Source organism: Poecile atricapillus, chromosome W (genome assembly GCF_030490865.1).
Source record: "Poecile atricapillus isolate bPoeAtr1 chromosome W, bPoeAtr1.hap1, whole genome shotgun sequence".
Classification (NCBI taxonomy): domain Eukaryota; kingdom Metazoa; phylum Chordata; class Aves; order Passeriformes; family Paridae; genus Poecile; species Poecile atricapillus.
In genome coordinates this window covers 22,581,297-22,602,895 of record NC_081288.1, presented here as the reverse complement: position 1 = coordinate 22,602,895, position 21,599 = coordinate 22,581,297, and the positions used below count along the sequence as shown (strand labels likewise).

The 21,599-nt window shown below is 43.5% G+C and overlaps 1 protein-coding gene across 1 annotated transcript in view; it reads right to left on the bottom strand.

The window, feature by feature from the left end:
- LOC131592282 (stabilin-2-like) overlaps positions 1 to 21,599 on the bottom strand; it is a 72,492-nt gene that overhangs the window by 9,722 nt on the left and 41,171 nt on the right. Inside the window, exons 32-54 of the mRNA XM_058863694.1 lie at positions 19,840 to 19,971; positions 18,751 to 18,876; positions 18,129 to 18,185; positions 16,839 to 16,934; positions 15,948 to 16,143; positions 15,323 to 15,418; positions 14,314 to 14,359; positions 13,467 to 13,543; positions 11,840 to 11,965; positions 11,242 to 11,315; positions 9,832 to 9,903; positions 7,827 to 7,946; positions 7,365 to 7,412; positions 6,417 to 6,500; positions 6,184 to 6,330; positions 5,663 to 5,788; positions 5,269 to 5,328; positions 4,719 to 4,895; positions 4,548 to 4,637; positions 3,193 to 3,339; positions 2,460 to 2,516; positions 1,907 to 2,030; positions 736 to 885 (exon numbers count right to left, since the gene is read on the bottom strand). Coding sequence (XP_058719677.1) covers positions 736 to 885; positions 1,907 to 2,030; positions 2,460 to 2,516; positions 3,193 to 3,339; positions 4,548 to 4,637; positions 4,719 to 4,895; positions 5,269 to 5,328; positions 5,663 to 5,788; positions 6,184 to 6,330; positions 6,417 to 6,500; positions 7,365 to 7,412; positions 7,827 to 7,946; positions 9,832 to 9,903; positions 11,242 to 11,315; positions 11,840 to 11,965; positions 13,467 to 13,543; positions 14,314 to 14,359; positions 15,323 to 15,418; positions 15,948 to 16,143; positions 16,839 to 16,934; positions 18,129 to 18,185; positions 18,751 to 18,876; positions 19,840 to 19,971 — 2,428 coding nt within the window. The remainder of the gene's footprint in view (positions 1 to 735; positions 886 to 1,906; positions 2,031 to 2,459; positions 2,517 to 3,192; positions 3,340 to 4,547; positions 4,638 to 4,718; positions 4,896 to 5,268; positions 5,329 to 5,662; positions 5,789 to 6,183; positions 6,331 to 6,416; positions 6,501 to 7,364; positions 7,413 to 7,826; positions 7,947 to 9,831; positions 9,904 to 11,241; positions 11,316 to 11,839; positions 11,966 to 13,466; positions 13,544 to 14,313; positions 14,360 to 15,322; positions 15,419 to 15,947; positions 16,144 to 16,838; positions 16,935 to 18,128; positions 18,186 to 18,750; positions 18,877 to 19,839; positions 19,972 to 21,599) is intronic.

Genomic DNA, 21,599 nt, shown 5'->3' with positions numbered 1-21,599 from the left:
TGGACTAGAGACCTTCTGAAACCCCTTCCAATCTGAATTATCCTGTGGTCCTATGATTTTATAATTGGCATAAGTTCAACGTGCCTCTGAAAATGAAAATGAGTATTGATCTGCACATTGCAGTGGAGTCTTGCCCATACCCCCCATCCTATGTGCCTCAGGAGCAGTACAGGTGCATTGGGTTCGGATGGAAGCATTAATGTTGGAATTTCTTATCTGAAGGCCTTATGTCAGGAAAACATTTAAGTTTAAAGGGAGATATTCATCTTGCTCCCACCTAGTTTACATTTAAAGCCACGGAGAGGTGGATTTTGTGAGCAGTTGCTTGGCTGTCCCTCTTTGCAAACAGCCCTCATCTTTTCTTCTCTGCAGAAGTAGTGCATTGCCTTGGCCTCCCGCATTCCTTGAGGAGCCATATTGCTAAAATGCCGTCTTAAGCTTTTTGGGGATGGAGAAGAAAGCTGTGCTGTAGCTAAACCCACTTGTTGCTGGAGGCCCTGCTTCTGTTGTGTTGCTGATGTACTGTGTAAGAGCAGGAGGTGCTGTGCAGACTATGCAGCAATGCAGCCTCTGCACCCCCTCTTCTCCTCCTCCCTTCTCAGACCTTGTGCCATCCCTTGGCCTGAGGAGGCACCCAGGAAAAACATTGATGTTAAGAGGGAAGCATTCCTTGGCTTACTTAGCATAGTTTAGGCTTGGCATAGGCATTGATATGGAAAGGGAACTCCAACGTACGCCTGCAGGTGAAGCCGTATCTGCCCGGCAAACACAGCTCACACGAGGTCCCGTTGAAGCCGCCGTGGCAGCGGCACTCTCCTGTCCCCGTGTACCCGTCATCGCAGGAACCGTGGCCATTGCATGGGGTCTCTGGGCCCCCTGGGCAAGCTGAAAGGTTGAAAAAGAAAAGTGGCTTTTTAGCTCAGGTGCAGGTTTATTCGTTGTCAGTGTTGGTTATCTAGCGTTCTGTAAAAATCACTGAGCGGCGAATGCCTGTAAATGCACCTCTCTTTGGGTGTGTAAAAGTGGCTGTGACACTTATGACTACTGTGAGCCCTGTATTCTGAATTCCTTGACACACTTCCACAGCTCCTGTCAGAAAGGTGCTGAGGATCTTTCCAGCCCTGACTTGTAGATGCTATTATCTGGCTGCTTGCTCATTCATACCCATCTATGAGTGGCACTGCCCAAATTGAGCCTTCCTTGCATTTCTCTATGAGTCTGTGTGCTGTCAGGGTGACCACAAAGGGCAGCTCAGGCTGCCTGAGCTGAGGGCAGCTCAGCTGGCCAAAATTGCATGGGGTTTGCGTGTGTCTATCTGTGAAACCGGGTCAGAGCAAGCTGGCAGGGCTGTGTGGCTGGACTTACCTGCCAGCAGAGATCCTGTCCTGGCTCCTGACCCTGTGTGCCCTACAGGGCTGGCAGGTGAAGGAGAATGGTTTGGAAGTGTCTGCTAACAAACTGCTGAGATGGGGCCTCCCAGATCATCTCCATCTGTTCAGAACTACAACTTCTGAGCTTGCTCCATGATGCACTTGCCTGTGGCTGAGCAATCATGCTCTGGTCCTCAGGTGTGTACTGGTGTTGCTGTGTCAACCTGAGCCTGTGTTTAAAGGACTTTCAGCTGGTGACCCACTCAGCAGGATGGCTTTCACACTTTGTAGTGCTCACCTGCTACTGCTATGGAGTTTAAAACTTGCTCTAAATGTGAGGATGAAAGCTGAATTGAAGAAGCAGTTAACACTTTGTGTTCTTCAGCTCTTGCAACCAAGTTCCCTCATCTTGCAGCTGGTCTCCTCATCCCCTTATCCCAATTGTCCCAGTTTTGCCTGCTGGGCAAAACTTTACCTTACACAGCTGTACTGGGGAAGGGGAGGGCACAGGATGGCCATGTGGGTGGGAATCCTACCTTGGCAGTCTGGCCCAAAATAGCCCTTGCAGCACTTGGCCATGTGGATGACGATGGAGCAGTTCCTATGGCAACCATCCCTCCGCAGCCCATAGGACTCATAGGTGCACGCGTGGATCCCTTCCTGCATGTCACACGTGTCAGCACAGAGAGGAGAGGGAGAACACAGGAAAGTGAGTGCTGCATGGAGTTTGGTTTTTTCCCTCTTTAAATTGTAATTTCTGATGTACATTGAATCAAAATATGATGTGTGAAGAGTGTGGGTGTGAGACCCCCACCCTCTCTGATTCCTGACATGCTAAGCACTCCTGAGAGTGCAGGGGCTGCTCTGGAGTCAGCTGAAGCACTTTTACAGTGGATCCTGTGTGAGACCAACAAGCATACCCCACCACCAGCACCTGGGTGTTTGCTCAGGGACAGCTTTGTCACTTAATAATGTGGTAGCATTGTCAAAGGTTCTCTTTTTATTTATTCTAGAAACTTCTGGTTTGCTGGTGTGAAGTACAGAGAAGAGCATGTTAGACTGCTTACATGTGAGCTTTGAATGTTTTACCTTTGGTTTTGTCCCTGGAGGGCATTTCGTGTTACTGAAACAGCTAGCACAATGCCCCTGGAAAAGGGAAAAAAAAAGATATATTAAAATAATGGCTACAAAAGGCCATTTGATAAAAAGTCTGTTTATGAGAGCAGAAAAGATAAGCAGAGAAAAGGTAAAGTTTATTGCACTTAAAAAAATTATAGAAAACTATGGAGAAACAAAGTTCATAGAGGAAATTTCCTCCACACCAACAATGCCTGTTCAGGTGTGTTAAAAACAAAAATTATCAGAGACTGAGACAGAATAGACAGTTCTCTATCTTGTGTCCTTCATACCCTGTGCTGCTGGAGTAGCAATGCTGTTCTTTTTTAATAGGGAACTTTGTAAATGTGATCTCTAAGGACAAACAAGTAGTTTGAACTTCCACTAATTTAAAACCATGACAGAAAGATTTGTCCTTGCTCAAATTTTTGCTTGCATTTTTTTTTTTTTATGGTCTTAAGCAGACCCACTTGTCCTATGTGCTGCTTCATGTGGATAGAAGATTTATCCACATGAAGCATGTTGTGCACCTCTGAAGCACTGTGCTGCACCTAATTTCTCTCTAACCAGTGCAGCAGCTGCACTGGTGAAGCAGGGCTTGACTCACAGGAGTACCTGAGCTGCAGGGAGAGTTACCCCAGTGGAGGTGGACATTGGCCCTGGGCTGTGTTGTTGTCAGGGTGAGGGACCCAAAAGGGGTGCTAACCATGATCTCCATGGTGAAGAAGCTGTCGCAGCGTCCCCCCAGGCTGGGCTCTGTCAGCAGGCAGTTGATCCCGTAGGCGATGCCCCCGTCAAACTCCAGCTGCCTCTGCACCACCTTGCACTGCCCGTCGTTCAGGAACAGGGCGCCCTGGGAGAGGGGAACGTGGCAAGTCATGAGCTGCTCCTCCTTGGGTTCCTGCTCTCTGTAGGAGTGCTCTTGGGGAAAGGTGGTATGTCAAACTATCCTGTAAGTAAAACTGATGGCTATAGGGGCTCAAACCCAGTTTTGGGGCCTCTTTTCCTACAGGCAGATGTGTGTCTGGAGTACTGTGTCCAGCTCTGGGGTTCCCAGCATAGGAAGGATGTGGACATGTTGGAGCAAGTCCAGAGGAGGGCCATGAAGGTACTCGGAGCTTTGGAGCACTTCTCCTATGAAGACAGGCTAAGAGAGCTGGGGCTGTTCACCTGGGAGAAGAGAAGGCTTCAGGGAGACCCTAGAGCACTTTCCAGTGCCAAAGTGGGGATATGTGAGAGTTGGAAGATTTTTAACAAGGGCATGTGTAATGTAATGTATGTAACGGTAAGACAATGGGTAATGGCTTTAAAGTGGGTTTAGATTGGATATTGGGAAGAAAGTCTTTACTGTGATGTTGGTGAGACACTGGAAGAAGTTGCCCAGAGAGCTGTGGACACCCCATCCTTGGAAGTGTTCACGGCCAGGTTGAATGGGATTTTGAGCAACCTGGTCTAGTGTAAGGTGTCACTGTTCATAACACGGGGGTTGGAACAAGACGATCTTCAAGGTTCCTTCCAACCCAAACCATTTTATGATTCTATGAGATCTTTCTTTTCTGAAGAGGACAGAATATGCCAGTCCCGTGTTTGCAGGTTTATCTTATGTATATTTACACTTAGATGCTTGCCAGGTATGATCAGATACATTTACAAAGAGAAAATTGACAATGTTCTGGATTATCAGGCCTGCAACCTTAGCTTGGAAGTGCTTACACACCAGAGTTTGCATGCAGATGCTGCATTCATGGGGCTCAACACCAGGCTGATCTTAGTGGTTTTGCACTGGTATTGTAGAAGTTAGTGTGCTGGTATTTCAAAGTGAATGAGAGCTGTTTTGAAGAAATAGCATCTTGCAACAGAGCAAATGACAGCTCCAAAAAGTCCTGCAAACCATATAGTTTGCTGAATGTGTTGGCATGGCTCTTGGCATGTGGAGGTGATGACCAATGAAGTTTGGGTGCCACTGTGACCTGAGGGCTGTGCAAAGGCAGAGTGTGGTCTGCAGGAGCCAATCCTACAGCAGGGGTGAGGAATAAATGTGCCAGCAGAGTGAACACTTACGATCTCCCCATTATCCCCACAGCTCACGCTGAGGTTGGAGCCTTGTAGGGTCTTCAGTGAGGTGGAGCTGGAGAGCTGGTAGGCCAGCACCTGGGAAAGAAAAGAGGAGATGCACATGTCTGGGCTTGCATGTTTCGGCTGTGGCAACACTCCCAAAACTCGAGGGCTTACCGCAGCATCACGGACAATGTGGAATTTGAGGTACTGCACCAGTTTGTCGGTGTTGGACTTCTTGAAGAGGAAGTCCTGCTGCTCCTGTGGCAGCCCACGGATGGCTGTGTCTGTGGGCCAGAAGAGCGTGACGGGTTTGTGGATGGGATCGTTGATCAGCCCAAACAGGTTGTTTTTCTGCAACACAGCAAAACACAGCAAAAATTGAGGCAGAAGATTAATGCTCTGCCACCTGTGGGGTGAATGTCAGGTATAACTGGGGTGTGGTGCCCTATGGGCTGCCTGGGCACCAGCCTGAAAATACCTTGACTTTAAAAACCAGATGTGCAGTAGGACAGAGCTGAGTGGGGAAGGGAAAGGTGTCTGTGGGTCTGCTTAACATCCCCCAACCTGTGTGGGAGTGTGACTGGTGGTGAGCAGGGTTGCTGTGTACTGTACTGTGAGCCTTTTGGTTCCACTGCCACTGATGCCATGTGCTTCGTGTTTCCTTTGTCTTCAAAAAAAATTGTTTTCAACTTTAACCAATGGCTCCTGTCATTTGTGTGCTTACCTCTAGCAAAGAGCTGAACAGAATGTACCCATGCTTGGCTGCAACCATTTTAAGGCTTTCCTACAAAGAAATAAAAGTGAGTAATTTATCTAAGAAATACATTTTTTCAGTATTAAAAAAGCAGATAAGGGCTTGCTTTTCCCTGTTAATCACTTTTTGTTATAAAATTAAAGCTGCTGTAAAAGCCCTTGGCAAAAATCGTCTTGTACTGTTCTTTCTTTATCTGTAATTCCAGTGAATTTGAAATACAATATTGAATTTATTCAGCAGTGTCACACAGTGTTTGTATAAGGTCTTTTTAGTATCTTTTTTTTGTTGACTTATATGATTTTATATATCTGACAGTAACTGTGGAAAAGCCCCTGAGTTGGGAGGGGTGATAAGCTGCACATACCTTCTTGAGGGGGAAATCCTGCATGTGTGAAGGGACCAGAATCTGGTTTATGACATGGATCACACCATTTGTGCCAACCGCATCACTGAGTATAATTTCAGCTTTGTTGTTCAAAACCAGCGAGTTCTGGAAAGGCAACAAATCCATTTTTTCTGTGAAACCTTGTGGGAAAGTGAGGCTGATGCTGAACTGCTTTGATGAGCCCAGACCACTTTTCTTTCTGTTCTGTGCAAACGGTACTTTCAGCTTTAATAAATTCCCCTTTGCTTTTTCAAACCTTCCTCATGGTCATAAAACCAGAGTCTGAGGATAAAATAGCTTGTGTCAAAGCAAGGGTTGTAGAATTCCACTCTTGGAATACCAAATAAGTGCTGAACACTTCAGCTGAACAATCTTATTTAAAAGTAATTTGTTTACTTTTGTGCAGCAGAGGAGGAAAGGGAACCACTGAAGTTTTTAGAAAGGTGAATGAGAGCAGGGTGTTTTACTGTTCTGTTCCCTGTCTGTCCATGTTTGGTTACCTGGGAGTAGCTGATGTGTATGAGGTCACCGTGGAGAGAGGTGATGTTGCTGATTGCTGTCAGGTCCTTGTACAGCAGATTTGCACAACCCACCATGTGGTGCCGGAGCACTTGAGCCATCACTCCTTTGGCAATCCACTCCTTGACCTGCAGTGGGGAATGGAGGGGTTGAGAAGCAGCCGAGCAAGACTTCTGAAGCAGAAAGCTCATTTTTACTGAACCTTTTTACTTACTTGCGGGTCACTGTTCAGTACGTCTGTGTGAGGGACAAACAGGGTGAAAGGACCGGGGCCTGAGATATCTCTGATAGAAAAAGCCTGCCAAATTTAAGAGGAAAGAGCAGCAATGAGTTAGTGCATGGGATGTCACACAGTGACAGGGACTGCCCTGTGGAGGGGAAGGTGGTGCCTGCAGTTCCACTGCTGCCACACATTGAGTTCCCTTTAGAAGATTTTGTCTTGTAGCCATGCCTTTATCCCCTCTGCAAAAACAGGAGATGAGGGAATTAAATTAATTACTCTTAGGGGTACAAATGGACCTGGGCTATTGCAGGCACTTTGCAATGACCACTGATAAGCTAAATTGAGAGCCACCTGTCAACCATGGTAGCAAAACTAAAACTAGATTATAGGTCTTTAGGTTAGCATGCCAGTATACAGGTCTGTGCTGCCCTGAGGCTTCTGGTAAACAGAGAATTGCTGTCACCAGTCTCCAAAAATCAGTGAGAGCTGGCTGCACGCTGCCTGTCTTGCAAGACACAGAGCACCCTGTGATGTTTCAGGGAGGCAACTGAAATTGTTGCCATTTGAAGATGCAGAAGGGGTAGTAAAAGGGTGGTATGTTCTTGCTCCAGGCTTCATGAGAGATGTGCTGACAGATCTCAGACTGTGAACTGGTGAAAGTTTCAGTTTTATGCCCAGTCTGGAGGTCCTACCTTTCCCTGGGACCTTGGCCTTATCATTAATACTCTAGATCATTAATACAGTTTAGTGACAGTTAATAGTTTACATTGGAGCATCTCAAGTTTGATAATCCTAATCCAGTCCCAATTACATTGAAGGAAGTTGGTACACATCAGATTCTTGCCCATTTCTCTCTGCTCTATAATCTTGGAGAAAAAAAAGGGAGGAGAACCCCCCAAGAAAACCCCAACAAACCCCAGCCACTCAACCTTTTCTTACCTCTAAATGAAAATAAAACCTAGATGTGTTGGAGTTCCTGAGAAGTTCCTGCAATTAAGAAGAAGACTCTGTAACATTGCTGCAAATGTGAGGCAACGTCTGTGGAGTGCAAACAAATGCAGCACTCAGACAAGAAAGGGAACTCCTGGTTTGGAATAAGTCCTGCATATCAGTATTTCTTCTGTTCTGCTCTTACCTTACTCTGTCAAACAGCAGGCTTCTTTGAAACCTAAACCTCCCTAATACTGCAGTCATAATGATTGTCCATCAGAGTTTTTTGTTTGTTTTGGCAGTTAAGTTTATCTTGCAGCATCCTATTCCTATTCCTGGTTTCTTGGATTGGGACGACTTCAAATTCCAGGATACAACTTTGTCCAAGAAAAGAGTGGTGTGTTTCAACCATTGTATTAGGTAACTATGTGAAGAAAAAATAGGAGACAGCAAACATGTGAAGCACTTTACCTGGAAGATGTTGCCTCGGCACTTGAATCCATCCCCAATGTAGTTAGGTTTGCAGGTGCAGGTCCTTTCTGTCAGCTCGGTGTCATTACAGACAGCAAATTCACTGCAGCCTCCATTATTCTTGTAAGAGCAAAGTATAAAATATATAATTCCTTCATTTCCAGGTGTATAAAACAATCCCACTTCACCACTTCCCCCCACTCCTCTGCTCTATTTATATAATAATGAAAGGTTTAATCACAAAATCCTTTTGTAACCACATCTTGCTGGAATATATCTGATGGCATGTATTTCCTTCCAAACATTAAAGAGTGTTTAGGGTTTATAAGAAATAAGTCTCCTTTTATGCAGAGGATGTAGTTTTGATTCCCTCCTTATATATTTAGTTCATGATGCTGTAAGGATGCAAAATATTTGCATGCAAGTCTCACTCTGCACCTTAGGGATGAGTCTTAGCTTCTCTGTCAATGCAGCCCTGACTTAGTCTAAGGGGAACTATTTGCACACTGTAAATCACTGGGATGGTGCCAGGAGCCTGGATTTATGGAGGAGCATTAGCACAGGACTGTCTGATGGCCCAGGTCAGCTGTAACAGGGACTTGCCTTTCCTTGTCTCTAAAACATCTCCTGTCTGCACCCCAGTCCAGCTTTGGGCTTGGAGCAGTGGATGCATCTCCCCCAGCTGCCTGCCTCCAGAAAGCTCCCTGTACTAAACCAAGATGTTCCTCACCCAGCAGCATGTTGGGGCTCAGAGCTCTGCTCAGTCATGAGTAGGTGCTCCCCTGTTACTGCCTCAGCTTACAAATACGTTCCTATCCTGGGCTTGAGAGCAAAATGGGAAAAATTGAGAGGCTTTCTTGTTTTTTCTTCTTGTACTTGTTTCATGGTGTCCTTCCTGTTGCTGATCATCTCAGGGATCCTTTCCCATGGGCCATGAGAAGGAGCAGAAGCTCCTTTGGGAGCTATAGTGAGGCCTGACCTGACAGGTCAGAGGGATGCCTGGCTGTAAGAAGTGGGTTTGGGTGGATTTGCTGTGGATTTGGCTTGGCTTAGGCAGACTGTTGGCAGCCTTGGCTACCTGGGAAGCTTTGCTGCACAGAGGTTTGGTCATTGTGGAGGCAGGCTAGCCTCTGGTATGACATTGATGCTCCTCAAGACGATCTTTATAATTTAATACATAATTAGCCTGGCCTAATTAGTCAAGTGGAAGCAAAGCTGCCAGAACATAGCATAGGAAAAAGCAAGAGATACAAAATCATAGGGAGCAGTGACTCAAAACTTAAAACTCCCCTTCTTCCAGATTCTGTTTTTGCCCTTGTTCTTTCTTGCCTGCAACCTTTCAAGGTCAGAGAAAGCCAGTTGAGAGGCCAGGCTGGGAGGGTGAGAATAATTGTTACTGTGCTCAGAGCACAGAGGATTAATGTACACAGGGGAGTGCATGTGTCCCTGCTGCAGCTTGCCAAGAGGCAGAATAGTAGAGCTGGTGCAGAGAATCACACTGACTGCCAGAATGTGGCTTGCAGTGTGTGAGCCAGCTTGTGCTAAACAAATGTGGCTAATTCTCAGCCTACAGTGACAAGTGAGGGACAGAATGGGTAGTGCCATGGCATGTCCTGGGCTGGGTGCTGTGGAAGGAAATGGTTTTGCTGGCTTTTTATAGGAACTCTATGTGACAAATAATTTGCTGACTTAGGTTTTAGCGCTACAGACCAGGGTCTCTTTATCTGGATTGGATTTGAAGAGAGTTATTTAAGACTCAGTGATGAGTCTAGGCCCTCACTTGTTGTTATTTCCAGGTTGTGGTTGAGGAAAAGCCCTTCCTGCATATTCAGTTTCTCTCATAGTGACAGCACTAAAGCATGTACTGAACTGAGGATATTTAAAGATTAGCTAAGTTAACATGAATTGATTCTTAGCACACCTAACTTAGTTTAGAATGCATGCAACCCCCGAAATGTAACGATTATAATGAGACCTGAAATTGTCTCCTTAAATGGATACTCACTTGTGAGCACAGACTGATATATGTGCAGGTTTTGCCATCTCCAGAATATCCCTTCAGACAATTACATACTGCCTACAAAGCAAAATCAGAAAACATGCATGCATTGAAAAACGCTTGATTTTTTTTTTTCCAGCATGCAAATACATAGTTTACTTTTTTCCCCAGATAATTTCATTGTGATAAGATGTGCAATTTATTAAGCTAAAAGTACATTATGTCTCCCAGAGTAGTTTTGTGGCCAGTATGAGTAACCATAGACTGAGACTGGGGAGTAATAATTTTCATTAGGCTCTATCTGTCTTTTCCCTGCCTGTCCATCTCTGGTCTCCTCTCTGCTGTCCTGTTCATTTGAAATGACCCCTCTGACATCTGCACATTTTTGTCTTGCTGACAAAACAGGCTAAACCCCTAATTTGTTTCCCTCAATTTTTTTTGCATAGGCTGGTATTTCCCTTGTATCCCTCTCCTTCCCCTGCTTTTTTTTTTTAAATGATGAAAAGTACTCTTAAAGCACATCTGGAATTGTGTGTTACTGGCAACATCCCATGCAGTGGAAATGCATCTGACACTTTGTTCTGGTTACTTTATTTCACATTTGTGGTTATCATGAAGATGAAATATAGTTGCAAATAAATGAATTATATTCTCCAATTCACTGCTTAATGGTTCTCAAATTAGAATTTACATTTAATATGTAGGAATTTGAAAATTCAGTGAGATTTCTACAGCTGAAATAAAACTGGGAGATAGTCTAGTAGAAGTGTTTATATACCTCATGGATGAGTGAAAGCCCTAGAGAAAACAGTTTCATTTCTGTCCTATAAATTTGCCTTTGCAGTGCTGAGGTTTTGTAGTGGAGGTTGTTATTACTTTGATGTTAATTGCATTCTCAAAGGTAAGGAAGAATAAATAAACAGGTTGTAACTACTTCCAGAGATCAGCAGAGGAGCGAGTGGATGCTAGAATGTTGTAATCCCTGTGCAAGAGCTATGGTTTAGGCCATTTTGTTTCCTTGTGGATACATTTGAACTGTGAGGGGAGAAGGGCTAGGCTAAAATGGAATTTTTTCCATGGAGAGTTTCTATAACAATAAAAGAAACATCATCTAATAATACTTTCAAACTTACAGCTTTTCACATCAAAACCTCCCAAAGGAGAAAAACAACCACTTGAAATAGCAAAACACTGCTTTCCTCTGCAGTTTTGGATTCCTTTCACCGAAATAGATTTTTGTTTTCATGTTTGTCTGCACTCCCCCTCAAATGCCTTTTTGAGGGAAGCACATACTTTTCAGAATTGTTATGAAATTCAGTTTTCTACTTAAAAACAAAATTGTCATGGGGAAATTTTTCTTCACCTAACAATAAACACTTGACTAGGCCTATTTTTCTTCGTTAACAAAGTACTCACTTGATTAGGTCCAGTCTGTGTACATTCTGCATTTCTATCGCACCCACCATTGTTCACCAGACAAGGGTTGATTTCTTTACAAAACAGAAACAGTGTAATAAAGAGAGAGTAATTCTGAAAACCCAAGAAGAATGAATTTTAAGTAAAGCGTACAAGGAATGCAGATTTATGACAAAATTCATTCCCTCAGTTACTTATTACCTCAGTCTAAGTCTTCAGCTGTCTTGGTGGAGGCTAAAGCCCTGCCAGCAGCTTTTCTGAAACCGAAGCTGGGGAGGTGTGGTACAGTGCCTAAAAGTCTTTGTGATGGTCAGAGGAGCGTGTGTGTGTGTGTCAAGCTGCTGGAGATGGGGTTATCCTTGCTAGAGGTAGATGCTGTTTGGTAAGATTTGGTGTCCCACCACACTGCTGCAGGTGCATGGTTTGCCAAGCAGTACCAGCCATGCAGCAGGAAAAGATGCCTTTGGCATCAGGGGGTATAATGTCAGCAAGCTGCACTTCTGGGTCAGAGTGGAAGGAGGATCATCCATCCCCCTGCAGGAGACCTTGTTCCTGTGATTTTCCTCTGTGTGATACACGAGACAGGGCATGTGCTTACCAATGCAGACGATCCCATCCCCGGTGTACCCGGCGCTGCAGACACAGGCTCTGTTCCCCGGGGTTGTTCTCCTGCACTCTGCCTTGGAGGAACAGCCCCCATTGCTGCTCTTACAGGCATCAATAGCTGAACAGGGACAACAGCAGAGAGTAAACCTGGCTGGACTGGCTTCTTGCTTCTCATGATAACCTGCCTCCATCTTTTAAAGGGATTTACTAATATTTTCTGAACAGAATCTTTCTGAATCAGGAAGCTGCAGACTTCACTAGTGGCAGATATTTAATACCTGTTATTATTTCAAGGGGGAAAGCTAAAATGATGTTTCTAGTTAGAATGTTAGAATTCCAGGACTGAGTTTCAGTAACTTTCTGTCTTTCAATTCTGCCCATTTCAACAAAACACACACAAAAAGGAATGTTTGTGTTCCATCTCTAGTTTAAATAGCCATTTAAGTGTTGCCTGAGCTTGATATTTCCTGCACACAGATCATAAAGCTTCTCTTGCAGGAGGTCTAGGGTATAACACCAGCTAGCCCTCCTGTGACAGAAAGTCCTGATTCTTATTCAGATGGATACTCATCCTGTTTCTTCAACTCTGGATGAGCTGGATGCTCACAACATGAGAGCAGGGAGGGAGCCTTGTCTGATCTTCAGCCTGACTCAAATCAGCCTGAAAATTACTATAATTTTTGCTTCAAACGACCCTAAATTTCTGTTTCAGCAATTTCAGACCGGGGAATTAATATTTTTCTGCAAATACTTTTGCCCAGGAATCTTGTATATGGGAGCAAAGGTGAGTGCAGAGTCACTGCAGGTGATCTGTGTCACCCAGCTCTTCCTGCACATGGGGAATTGTCCCCCAGTAGATTAAAATGGATTTGTCTGTCTTGTGCCAGAAGAGAAAATGAAAGCAGGCAGAGTAAAAGTGGCAAAATCTGGGATTAGGACCCTGCCAGACATTGTGAATAAGTAGAAAAATGAATTTCTGTTCTGAAAAACATTAGTATTTTGATCAGTTAAGAATTAAGAAAAATTATAATTAATTATGATTATTGTAGCTGTAAGCAGTCTGTTTTGGATAATCCGGATTTTTGGAGAACATCTAACATTAAGTGTTATTTTCCCTTTCTGAGGGTCTCTTAAATCTCTCTAGTCTAAAGAAGTGGATTTTACCACACCAGGAATCTGAGCAAGCTCAGAAAGCTGAGGAAATGGAAGAACTACATGACTTCCAATAGCTGGAAGTGTTATTGTACCCTGAATTGGCCTCTCTCTGCTGGGCTTTGTTGGGAAAGGGAGTAAAAGTCACAAACCAGGTTTCATTACTCTGCAAACAATGGGGCTGGGGTTGTGCACAGCATGTTCCCTTTTCTCTGGTCTCCCTCAGCACAATGCCTCGCAGCTTGGAGAATTGGAGCCCTTTGTTTGCTATGAATCCGCACCTGTTGGGCTGCTATTTGTTTTGAGGGAACTGGCAACAATTCCTGCTTTTTAACTGGTGCATAGGGAAGTGCTCATCTCTCACCAACTCTACTGTGACCAGAGAGTACTTCAAGAATTCTTCTTTGGTTTCTTTTTTCTTTTTTTTTTTTTTAATTTTCAAAAGGGAAGAAACAAAGTTCACTTGCCTGTGCAGAATGTCCCGTTCCCCTCAAACCCAGCTGCACACTTGCAATAGGCAGTGCCATTTGATAGGAGAAGGCAGCTAATAAAATAAAAGGAGGGAGGAATCATTTAAAAGAGGGGAAAAAAATTGGTCAGGTCTTTTGTACAGCCCTTGTTTTTGTCAGTGTTTCTGAAGGTAATGTTGCATAGAAATAACAAGGCCTTTAACCATACAGTAAGAGGTAGCTAAAACCATAAAAATGGACCTAGTTGCACCAAGCTTTTCAAATGTGATATGAATGTATTATTTTAGGTATTAGAATTCCATGTTTTGGTCTTTGAGTATCCTATTTTTTTTTTCTTTTGTGCAGAACTCCAGAATTTACATATCTACTCACCCAAAAAAGCTGTGCACAATTTCTGTTTGTGTGCAACCAATTTATGGAGGGATGCAGCCTGCACACTTCATCATTGCCCCCTACTTCTGCATGCCTGCACCTATCCTCACACCTGCAGATGTATGTCAGTGGATGAAAAATACACAAGAGAAGAACAACCTGCTTCTGACAGAAACACAGTTTTGATTCCAGAATGTGTGGGGTCCCCATGAGAAAATCTGAGAGTGTAGTTTTGCCAAAAAACCTGGTAGAATATTGCTAACATGAACTGAAGGTCACAAACACACAGGGGAGAGAATGACCTAGGTCTGGGAAAAAGAGGGTTTACCCCTCTCTTTTGATTTACATTATTATTGCTCCTTATCTCTGTGATATATGCTGCTGAGAAGTCATGAGCAAGGTGGACTTGGTTTTTGCCTTGCAAAAGGCTTTTTTCTCCCCTCTCCTCTAAATAAGTACATTTCATACATACTTAGCACTGGTGTGGCACGAGGAGTTACATGCATCATCTTTGATTTCTGCAAGTGGGAAAAAAAAAAAAAAAGAAGAAATAAGAATCAGAACCTCTTGGGTCAACATCCTTTTAGACTCAGAGTCTTTTGTTCCCACCATGTGGAGCTGGAGTCTGAGTTCTGTGCCAGACAACTATGCTCTCAGTCTCTGTAGAGACTCCACCTGTAGAGTCTGTAAAGATCGGTGGACGCCTCTTAAGTTCACTCACAAGGAAGAGTTGTGTCAGGTAGTCAGGAAAACATTTAACCTGTTGTCATTTATCTGCATTTATTCTGGTGAATCTTGTATAATATTAGAATTATGTAAGGGTAGGTTTTCTAAAGAGGCTGAAATTTTTCTCAGACGTAGCAACTATAGCAACCCTCTTACAAAACTCTACTTATTACTAATTTTTTTCCTGGGGAAATTTAAAACTGATCTTGAATGCTATTATAAATGTGCTTGTAACATTTTAAAATTTCATACTATAATAGCTAGAGTTTTGCAATACTTACTGAATATATTTTAATTATGTCTAAACAGAATATAATTTGATTGGATATAAGAGCTGTATTAAGCCAGCACAAAATGATTGATTTGCTAATTATTTTTTTTATCACATTAACAAGAACATAATTTAATATCTGGTGCTGTATAGCTAAATCAACTTTTTGTAGCATTTGAGAGGCTTTTGATCCAAGGGTCAACATGTGCTGGGTAATCCTGCTCTGGAAAACATATAGCTTGAATAAATGGGATATTCTTTTGGGACAGATAGAGGGTGACACAGGTAGAGGATTAGCTAAGTAAGTGTTTCAGTATTGTAAGCAGTGTCTCAGCTGGCTCTCCAATAATACAGTAATTAATTGCCATAGCACAGGAATGTGACCCATATTTCACTTCATGTGGGAAGCTGCACTGGGATAGCTCTGCCATTTTCTGAAATACACACTTTTTACCTCAGAAATCAAAAAAGACAGGACACTCACCAGTCTCACACGTCACTCCTCTCCAGCCAATGTCACAGTCACAGGAGCCATCGCCGTCCACCCCGCTGCTGCATTTCCCATGGACACAAGTGCACACTGGGGGAGAGATGGGGGAAACCACTGTCCCTGGCAGCGTGTGCAGCAAGGGACACTTTGCAAGGACACCAGGGGTGGCCCAGACATCACCTGCTGGTGGCACCTTCTGCTCTAGGCTGTTTGAAGAAAGGCACTGTCTTGTGCCTTTTGGTTTCTAATTATACAATAGCTTTAAATTCAAACTATGCTTGTCTTTCCTCTATTCCTAAATGCAGGGTCTGAAACTGGATTTTAATGGGAAAGAATCAGTGAAAAATAGCAGTGCTAAATAGGATTGTGCTTGCTGGATTATTTTCCAAACCTGTGGTGTGCCAACATGGAATACACTGTCTCCAGCCTAGGGATTAGAGGGAAAACACCATAAATGGGGGAAGAAAAGGGGTTAATGATGTTTTTAAGACTGGCCTATTACCTGGAAGTGCCGTATCTTTCTAGAATCTGGACTGAACACAGTTAGAAGATAAAAGAAGAAGGTTTGGATGCCTGATGAGGCTAGAAAGGCCCTGTGTGGCTGGGGGATGTGCGGTACCTTGGTCACAGCCGGGGCCGTATTTTCCCTCGCTGCAGCTCTCGCAGGCCGTGCCCGTGAAGCCCTCCTCGCACTGGCAGCTGCCGGTGCCATTGATGCCATCCAGGCACACGCCGTTCCCGAAGCAGGCCTTCCCGGCTTTTCCTGGGCACGGCTGGCACTGCTGGCCGAAGAAACCCGCGCAGCACTCCCTGCTCTGGAAACCCAGAAATGCTGTGCTGACGGTCGGGGTGGTAGGCAGGGTTAAAGAGAGGTCTAGATTTTTACAAGGGGTTTTAGTGACAGGAAAAGGGGGAATGGCTTCAAACTAAGAGGGTGGGTTTATATTGGATGAGGAAGAAATGCTTTACTGTGGTGAGGCACTGGAACAGATTTCCCAGAGAAGTTATGGGGGGCCCCATGCCTGGAAGTTCAAGGCGAGGTTGTAGGGGGCTTTGAGCAACCTGGTCAAGGGGAGGATGTTTCTGCTCATGGCAGGGTGGTTGGAACTACATGATGCTTAAGGTCCCTTCCAACCCAAACAAGTCTTTGATTTTTGGCAGCACATCAGCTCTGCTGGTCTGTGACCACACTCCTCAATGTACCAGGACACAGGCTGACACCCCAAGTCCTTGGTGGGACCCAGGTGCTCTTCACCACCTCAGGGAGAGGTGGAGAACTGCTAGGGACAAGCACAGGGTTACCCTTCCCAAACCTGTGTTCCCTCTGCACCGTGTGGACCTCCCTGTGCTGCAGCTGTCATCAGTCTTTAGCCCTCTGCTGTGTCCAGAGTGAGGGTCAATAGATGTACTGCCAGGAGCTGCCTCGACATGCTCAGTGGGAATTAAGAGGAGGACGAAGCTCAGGGAAGGGGGTTCCTGGTTTTTACCACAATAGAAGCAGTGAACTCACGATGATGGTTTTAGCACACTTGGGCTTGCACCCGATCTGGATGGTGTACAGTCTCATGTGGTTTTCTGTGAGGATGCAGTATTTCTTCTCCCCCGCCTGAGCAAATATTGGAGAAACAGACACACTTCTGAATAATATTGGTCAGCTACTTTCATATGTGTTAAAAAATGGGACATTAACTTTATGCATGCTGTGCACTGACTCACATTTCATAATTAAAATGAAGGAAATACTTTTAGAAATCAAAATGAATTAGCTAAATAATTTCTAGTGAACATATGATCATTTTAACTCAGTGTCTTGTGGAGTTTTAAAGATGTCTAAAATTGCCTTTGCTCAGAACTGAACAGATTCTATTCAGAACTTTTACAAACTTTTTTTTCCCAATTTTTCACATTTTCTGATCTTTCTAATTCTTCCTGGAAAACTGAGGTATGAAATTGTGCAAGAGCAGCTGTTGAAATATTATTCTAGATCTGAACACAATTAGGGAAAGATCGTTTGCATTTGATCTCAGTATACACTTGTGAGGAGATTTAGACAAGAATCCATACAGCTGTTCATTGCAAAGAAATTTTAATGAATTTGAGTTTTACCCATGAGGACTTAAATTTGGTTCTGCCAGTCAAGTACTTTGATGAGGTGGATGGGACTTGATCTGCTTTAGAATACCATTACTGGCATAATTAATTAAAAAATAATAAATAATAAAGGAAAATATATTCATGTAGTCCCAGTGGAGAGGCTTTCACAGATAAATTAGGTACCAAGAAACTCTAAATATCTGCAGTTCTCATGTGCTAGACCTGGGCATGCAAAGTCTCTCTCATCTCCAAGTCTTCTTGTGACTGTAATTTACAGCATATTGGTGGGGATGGATTGAGTTTGCCCTTCTGTACATCTCTGATTTGAAGGGCTCAAAGTTGGTTCTGTGATTTCTTCTGGAGCAGGCATACTCCAAACAACATTTAACTCCCCTAATTTTGCATGGTGGAAGTAAACTTTGCAGTTTTAGGAGTCTTAGTCGTTCTAGTGAATATGAGAAACTGACCTTGAAAAATAAAACTATCTTTAAGCTGCCCTTCTGCTACTTTGATCCCAGGTAGATTTAAAAAAAAATAAAACTCTGAGATCAGAGTGGATTGAGTCTCATGACTAAAAGCGATATATGTAGCAGGCAGAGGTAAACACTACACCTTTTGTTGAAACTGAGACAATTATATTAAAAATAGGATTGAATGCATATATAGTCAGTTTTGATATGGAAGAACCACAGAAAAAAGTACTTACTATTTCTTTTGTTCCTGGGGGACAACTTGATGGTTGTGAACAAATTCTGCACTTTTCCTTAAGCAACACAAATGGGAGGTAGTTAAAAGACTGCACAGAGCTTCAGGCAGGTTGTTTCATAGAAAAAGAATGATTTCCAGACATGTTTCTAAATCTAGTGCTTGAGGTACATTATCAGGATAACCTATTAGGTAAAGATGGTGAGGGAAGCTGTCCTGGTCAGCAAGGAAGAATATCCCTATGAGCACCTCTGTGGGGACAACCTTCCCCCAAGGGGAAGGAGGAAAGATCATTTGGTTCTTTTTATTTTCTCCTCTAAAGTGATGCTTCCCACTTTGTAAACAAGTGGTCTGGTTTACAAAGATGTATTAGAATTGTGCACTTCTAATATTATCTGAATATTAGAGCTCAGGAATGTCTTATTCTTGAGCTACTCTGATTATATTTTATCCAGGCTGCCAGAATGCCAGTTTCAGGACCAAAGTTGTCTTAAGAGATGCTAAAACTCTGGTGGGAATTTCCTTTGTGGAAAATGTGTGTGTATATCCTATACTTTTGAGCTTTGTTTGGCTGTAGGTCTCTCTGAGGGGCTTTAAGATTCTGTACGAACAGGACCACTTACAATGATCACGGTATTGTTGATATCACATCTGTTCTTCTGGATTTCCAGGACCTTTCCCAGTCCATGAATAATTCCTTTGTCTGTGGCAACGTTTGCATAGCTTATGGGAGCATCGTTTATATATAGCTGCAAAAGACATGCAATCAGTTAGAGAGCAGCAGAGGTGTTCCGTGTGCTAACCTGACCAGTAGGAGGTGGAAGAAAGAGAGAAATGCACAGGAATCACTTAAGGAAAACCAACAAAGGTAGTTAGCATCAGGCACTTGCTCATATTCCAGCTGCTGCATTTAACTCCTTCACTGCACTGGAGGGCATGGGATGATTTGCAGCCTGTTGAAATTTCTTAGCAGCAGGGTTTGGCAGAGCAGCTTTTACCAAGGGGTGTAAAGGCTATGAAGAAGGAGCCTAAGGTGTGCCAAAAGGTAGGTTTGCTGTGTCTGGGCGACGTGGGGCTTCAAGGAAACCCTCCCAGCAGCTGCCCTTTCAAGGAGGACTTTCATCATCTCAGTGCAACAAAGAGCAGGACTGAAATTCTGTGGGTGAGAAGCTTTCTGCCTTCCTTTGCCTATGCCCAGAGGGAGTTCTGGGACAGAGAAGGACCAAGTTCCCCTTGTCCTGGCCCTGTCTCTTAATCTTGCTGTGCCTGATTTTAACATGAGTGGTATTGAAAGGCAATTCATATTTGTTGCTCAGTGCTTTGAGCTGTTAGGATTGAAAGCAGAGTGAATCTGCAGAAAATAGGATTAATGTTTTATAATTGAGGGCAGGTTTTTAATAGCCCTTGGAAGTCAGATTAATGACTACTCTGGAATTCAGGCTTGTAGTTGCTAGAGACGGACACCTAAAATTCAATTCTAAATGTCAACAGCACAACTGAAATCAAATTCAATCAAAGATACCTTCAAGGGTGACCTTGAATTAAGCAGGTCTGAGACAGGCCTTGCATTTGAGTGACAGCTTTTGTGCTGTTGAGTCACAGGAGCTAATGAGGGATGCACAGCTCCTTTTGACTCCATGTCAGTTTATAGCTGAAGCTGAATTGTAAAAAGCAGGAAACCTGTTTCTCCCAGCAAGTGCAGACAGCAGTACCTGGCTGTTGTGGAGGAAGAACCCAACCTGGTAGGAGAACCCTAGCATGGTGTCCCTGTGCATGCCATTGTGCAGGTTGTTCTTCAGGAGCTTCTCATCCAGCACAACATGATAGCGGATTTGGCCTTCATCCTGCCAACACACAGTTGCATTCAGAGTTATGCAATAAAGAATGAAAGCTTCCTAGGGATAGCATTTTCCAAAGGGTTTAAGCCTGAATTTAAAGATAAACTTCTCCAGTAGGCAGGTTATTTCATATTTCCTCCTGTAGAGAGCCTGGATTTTTGCCACAATGAAAATGTTGTTGACTATGGTGGGTGAAAGACTATTGAACTGGGAGGACCAAGGTTTGCTTGAGCCTGTAGTGTGTTTCTGTCTATAGGGCTAGCTGCTGAATTCAAGGAAAAGTCAGATGATTTGTAGGGTTCATTTGATGGGTTCATAGGTTCATTTGACATGAAGGGATGCATATTCAAGGGTGTTTTTATAACCTTTTCCATACCTATTCCTTATTCCTTTGGGAATCCCTGAATAACCTGTAGGGGAATAAACTGTGGTGAATGTTTAGAGTAATTTTTGTTTCTATCTATCTATCTATCTATCTGTCTATCTATCTATCTATCTATCTATCTATCTATCTATCTATCTATCTATCTACCTATCTCTCTTTTTAAATATTTATATTTATCTATATATAGATAAGGGCATCTTCAGTCAATAAAAAATGCTTTTAATTGCCTTTAATTGAAATGTTTTCTATGCCTGGTTGGTAGTATTCATATTTCATTGAAAAGTGATGAAGATACTCTCTATATATCAATTTTTTTGTGGGCTTTCCGAGGTTTCTGCATCTTGTTGTGAAGCAGAAGACTCCCAGAGCTCTCCCTGAGTAGGAGGAGGAAGCAGAAGCAGGATGTGTTGGTGAGAGGTTGACCAATGTGAGAGAAGCTGGGATGTTTGGAGCGCTTATATGCTGCCTAGCCAACAGACAGTGCTGCTGCAACTTTGTCTTGGCAATAAAAGGTGCTTGTGCGAAATCCTGTTTTGCTCCCTGTCCCCTTGTTCAGAATGTCTGTGCTTCTCCTGCTCTTCTGCTCCTTCAAAAGTGTGTGAAAGCATGGAGCAGCTCCAGGGTGTTAGATTTGTGATGTTGCCTGGCTGTGCCCACAGAGTGAGAGTGGCCTTGACATCTCTTAGGGCTGGTCTTGTTCCACAGATTTGGCAAAGGAATATTTGCAGATGAGAAAGTGGAAATTAAGGTAGAGCTGATCTCCATCAGTGTCCAGCCCTATTTCATCTCCTGACTTCGATGAATTTTAGGAAAAGCTAATGCTGATCCATCTTGATTTCTGGCTTTAGACATCTCGCCTCATCAGGCCAAGAAACGGGATCTTCTCCCTGTGCCAAACTTCCCTTTGCAGCAGAGTTCTCCCAAGGGTTTCACAAAGAGGTTAAGACTCAAGCAGACTTAATGTTATGGTTGTTTTTTTTCTTAGATTGCCACATCAGACAAGGTCTGGAGGATAGAAGAAAGACCTAGGAAACACTGATGAGTAGTGGAAATGAAAATGATTTCTCTGTGTGTGTGTAATCCAGATCTACTGGGAATGATGTCCTATGTGTCTCTCAAAGTTTGTTATAAATTCTTCCTGCAGTGATGTGGAAATAATGATGTTGTGTCAAGAAACAACTAACACAGTCTTCAAAAGCCATTTGAGCAGATGGAGCTTGATGACTTGTGAGCATGGGACTTCTGCCAC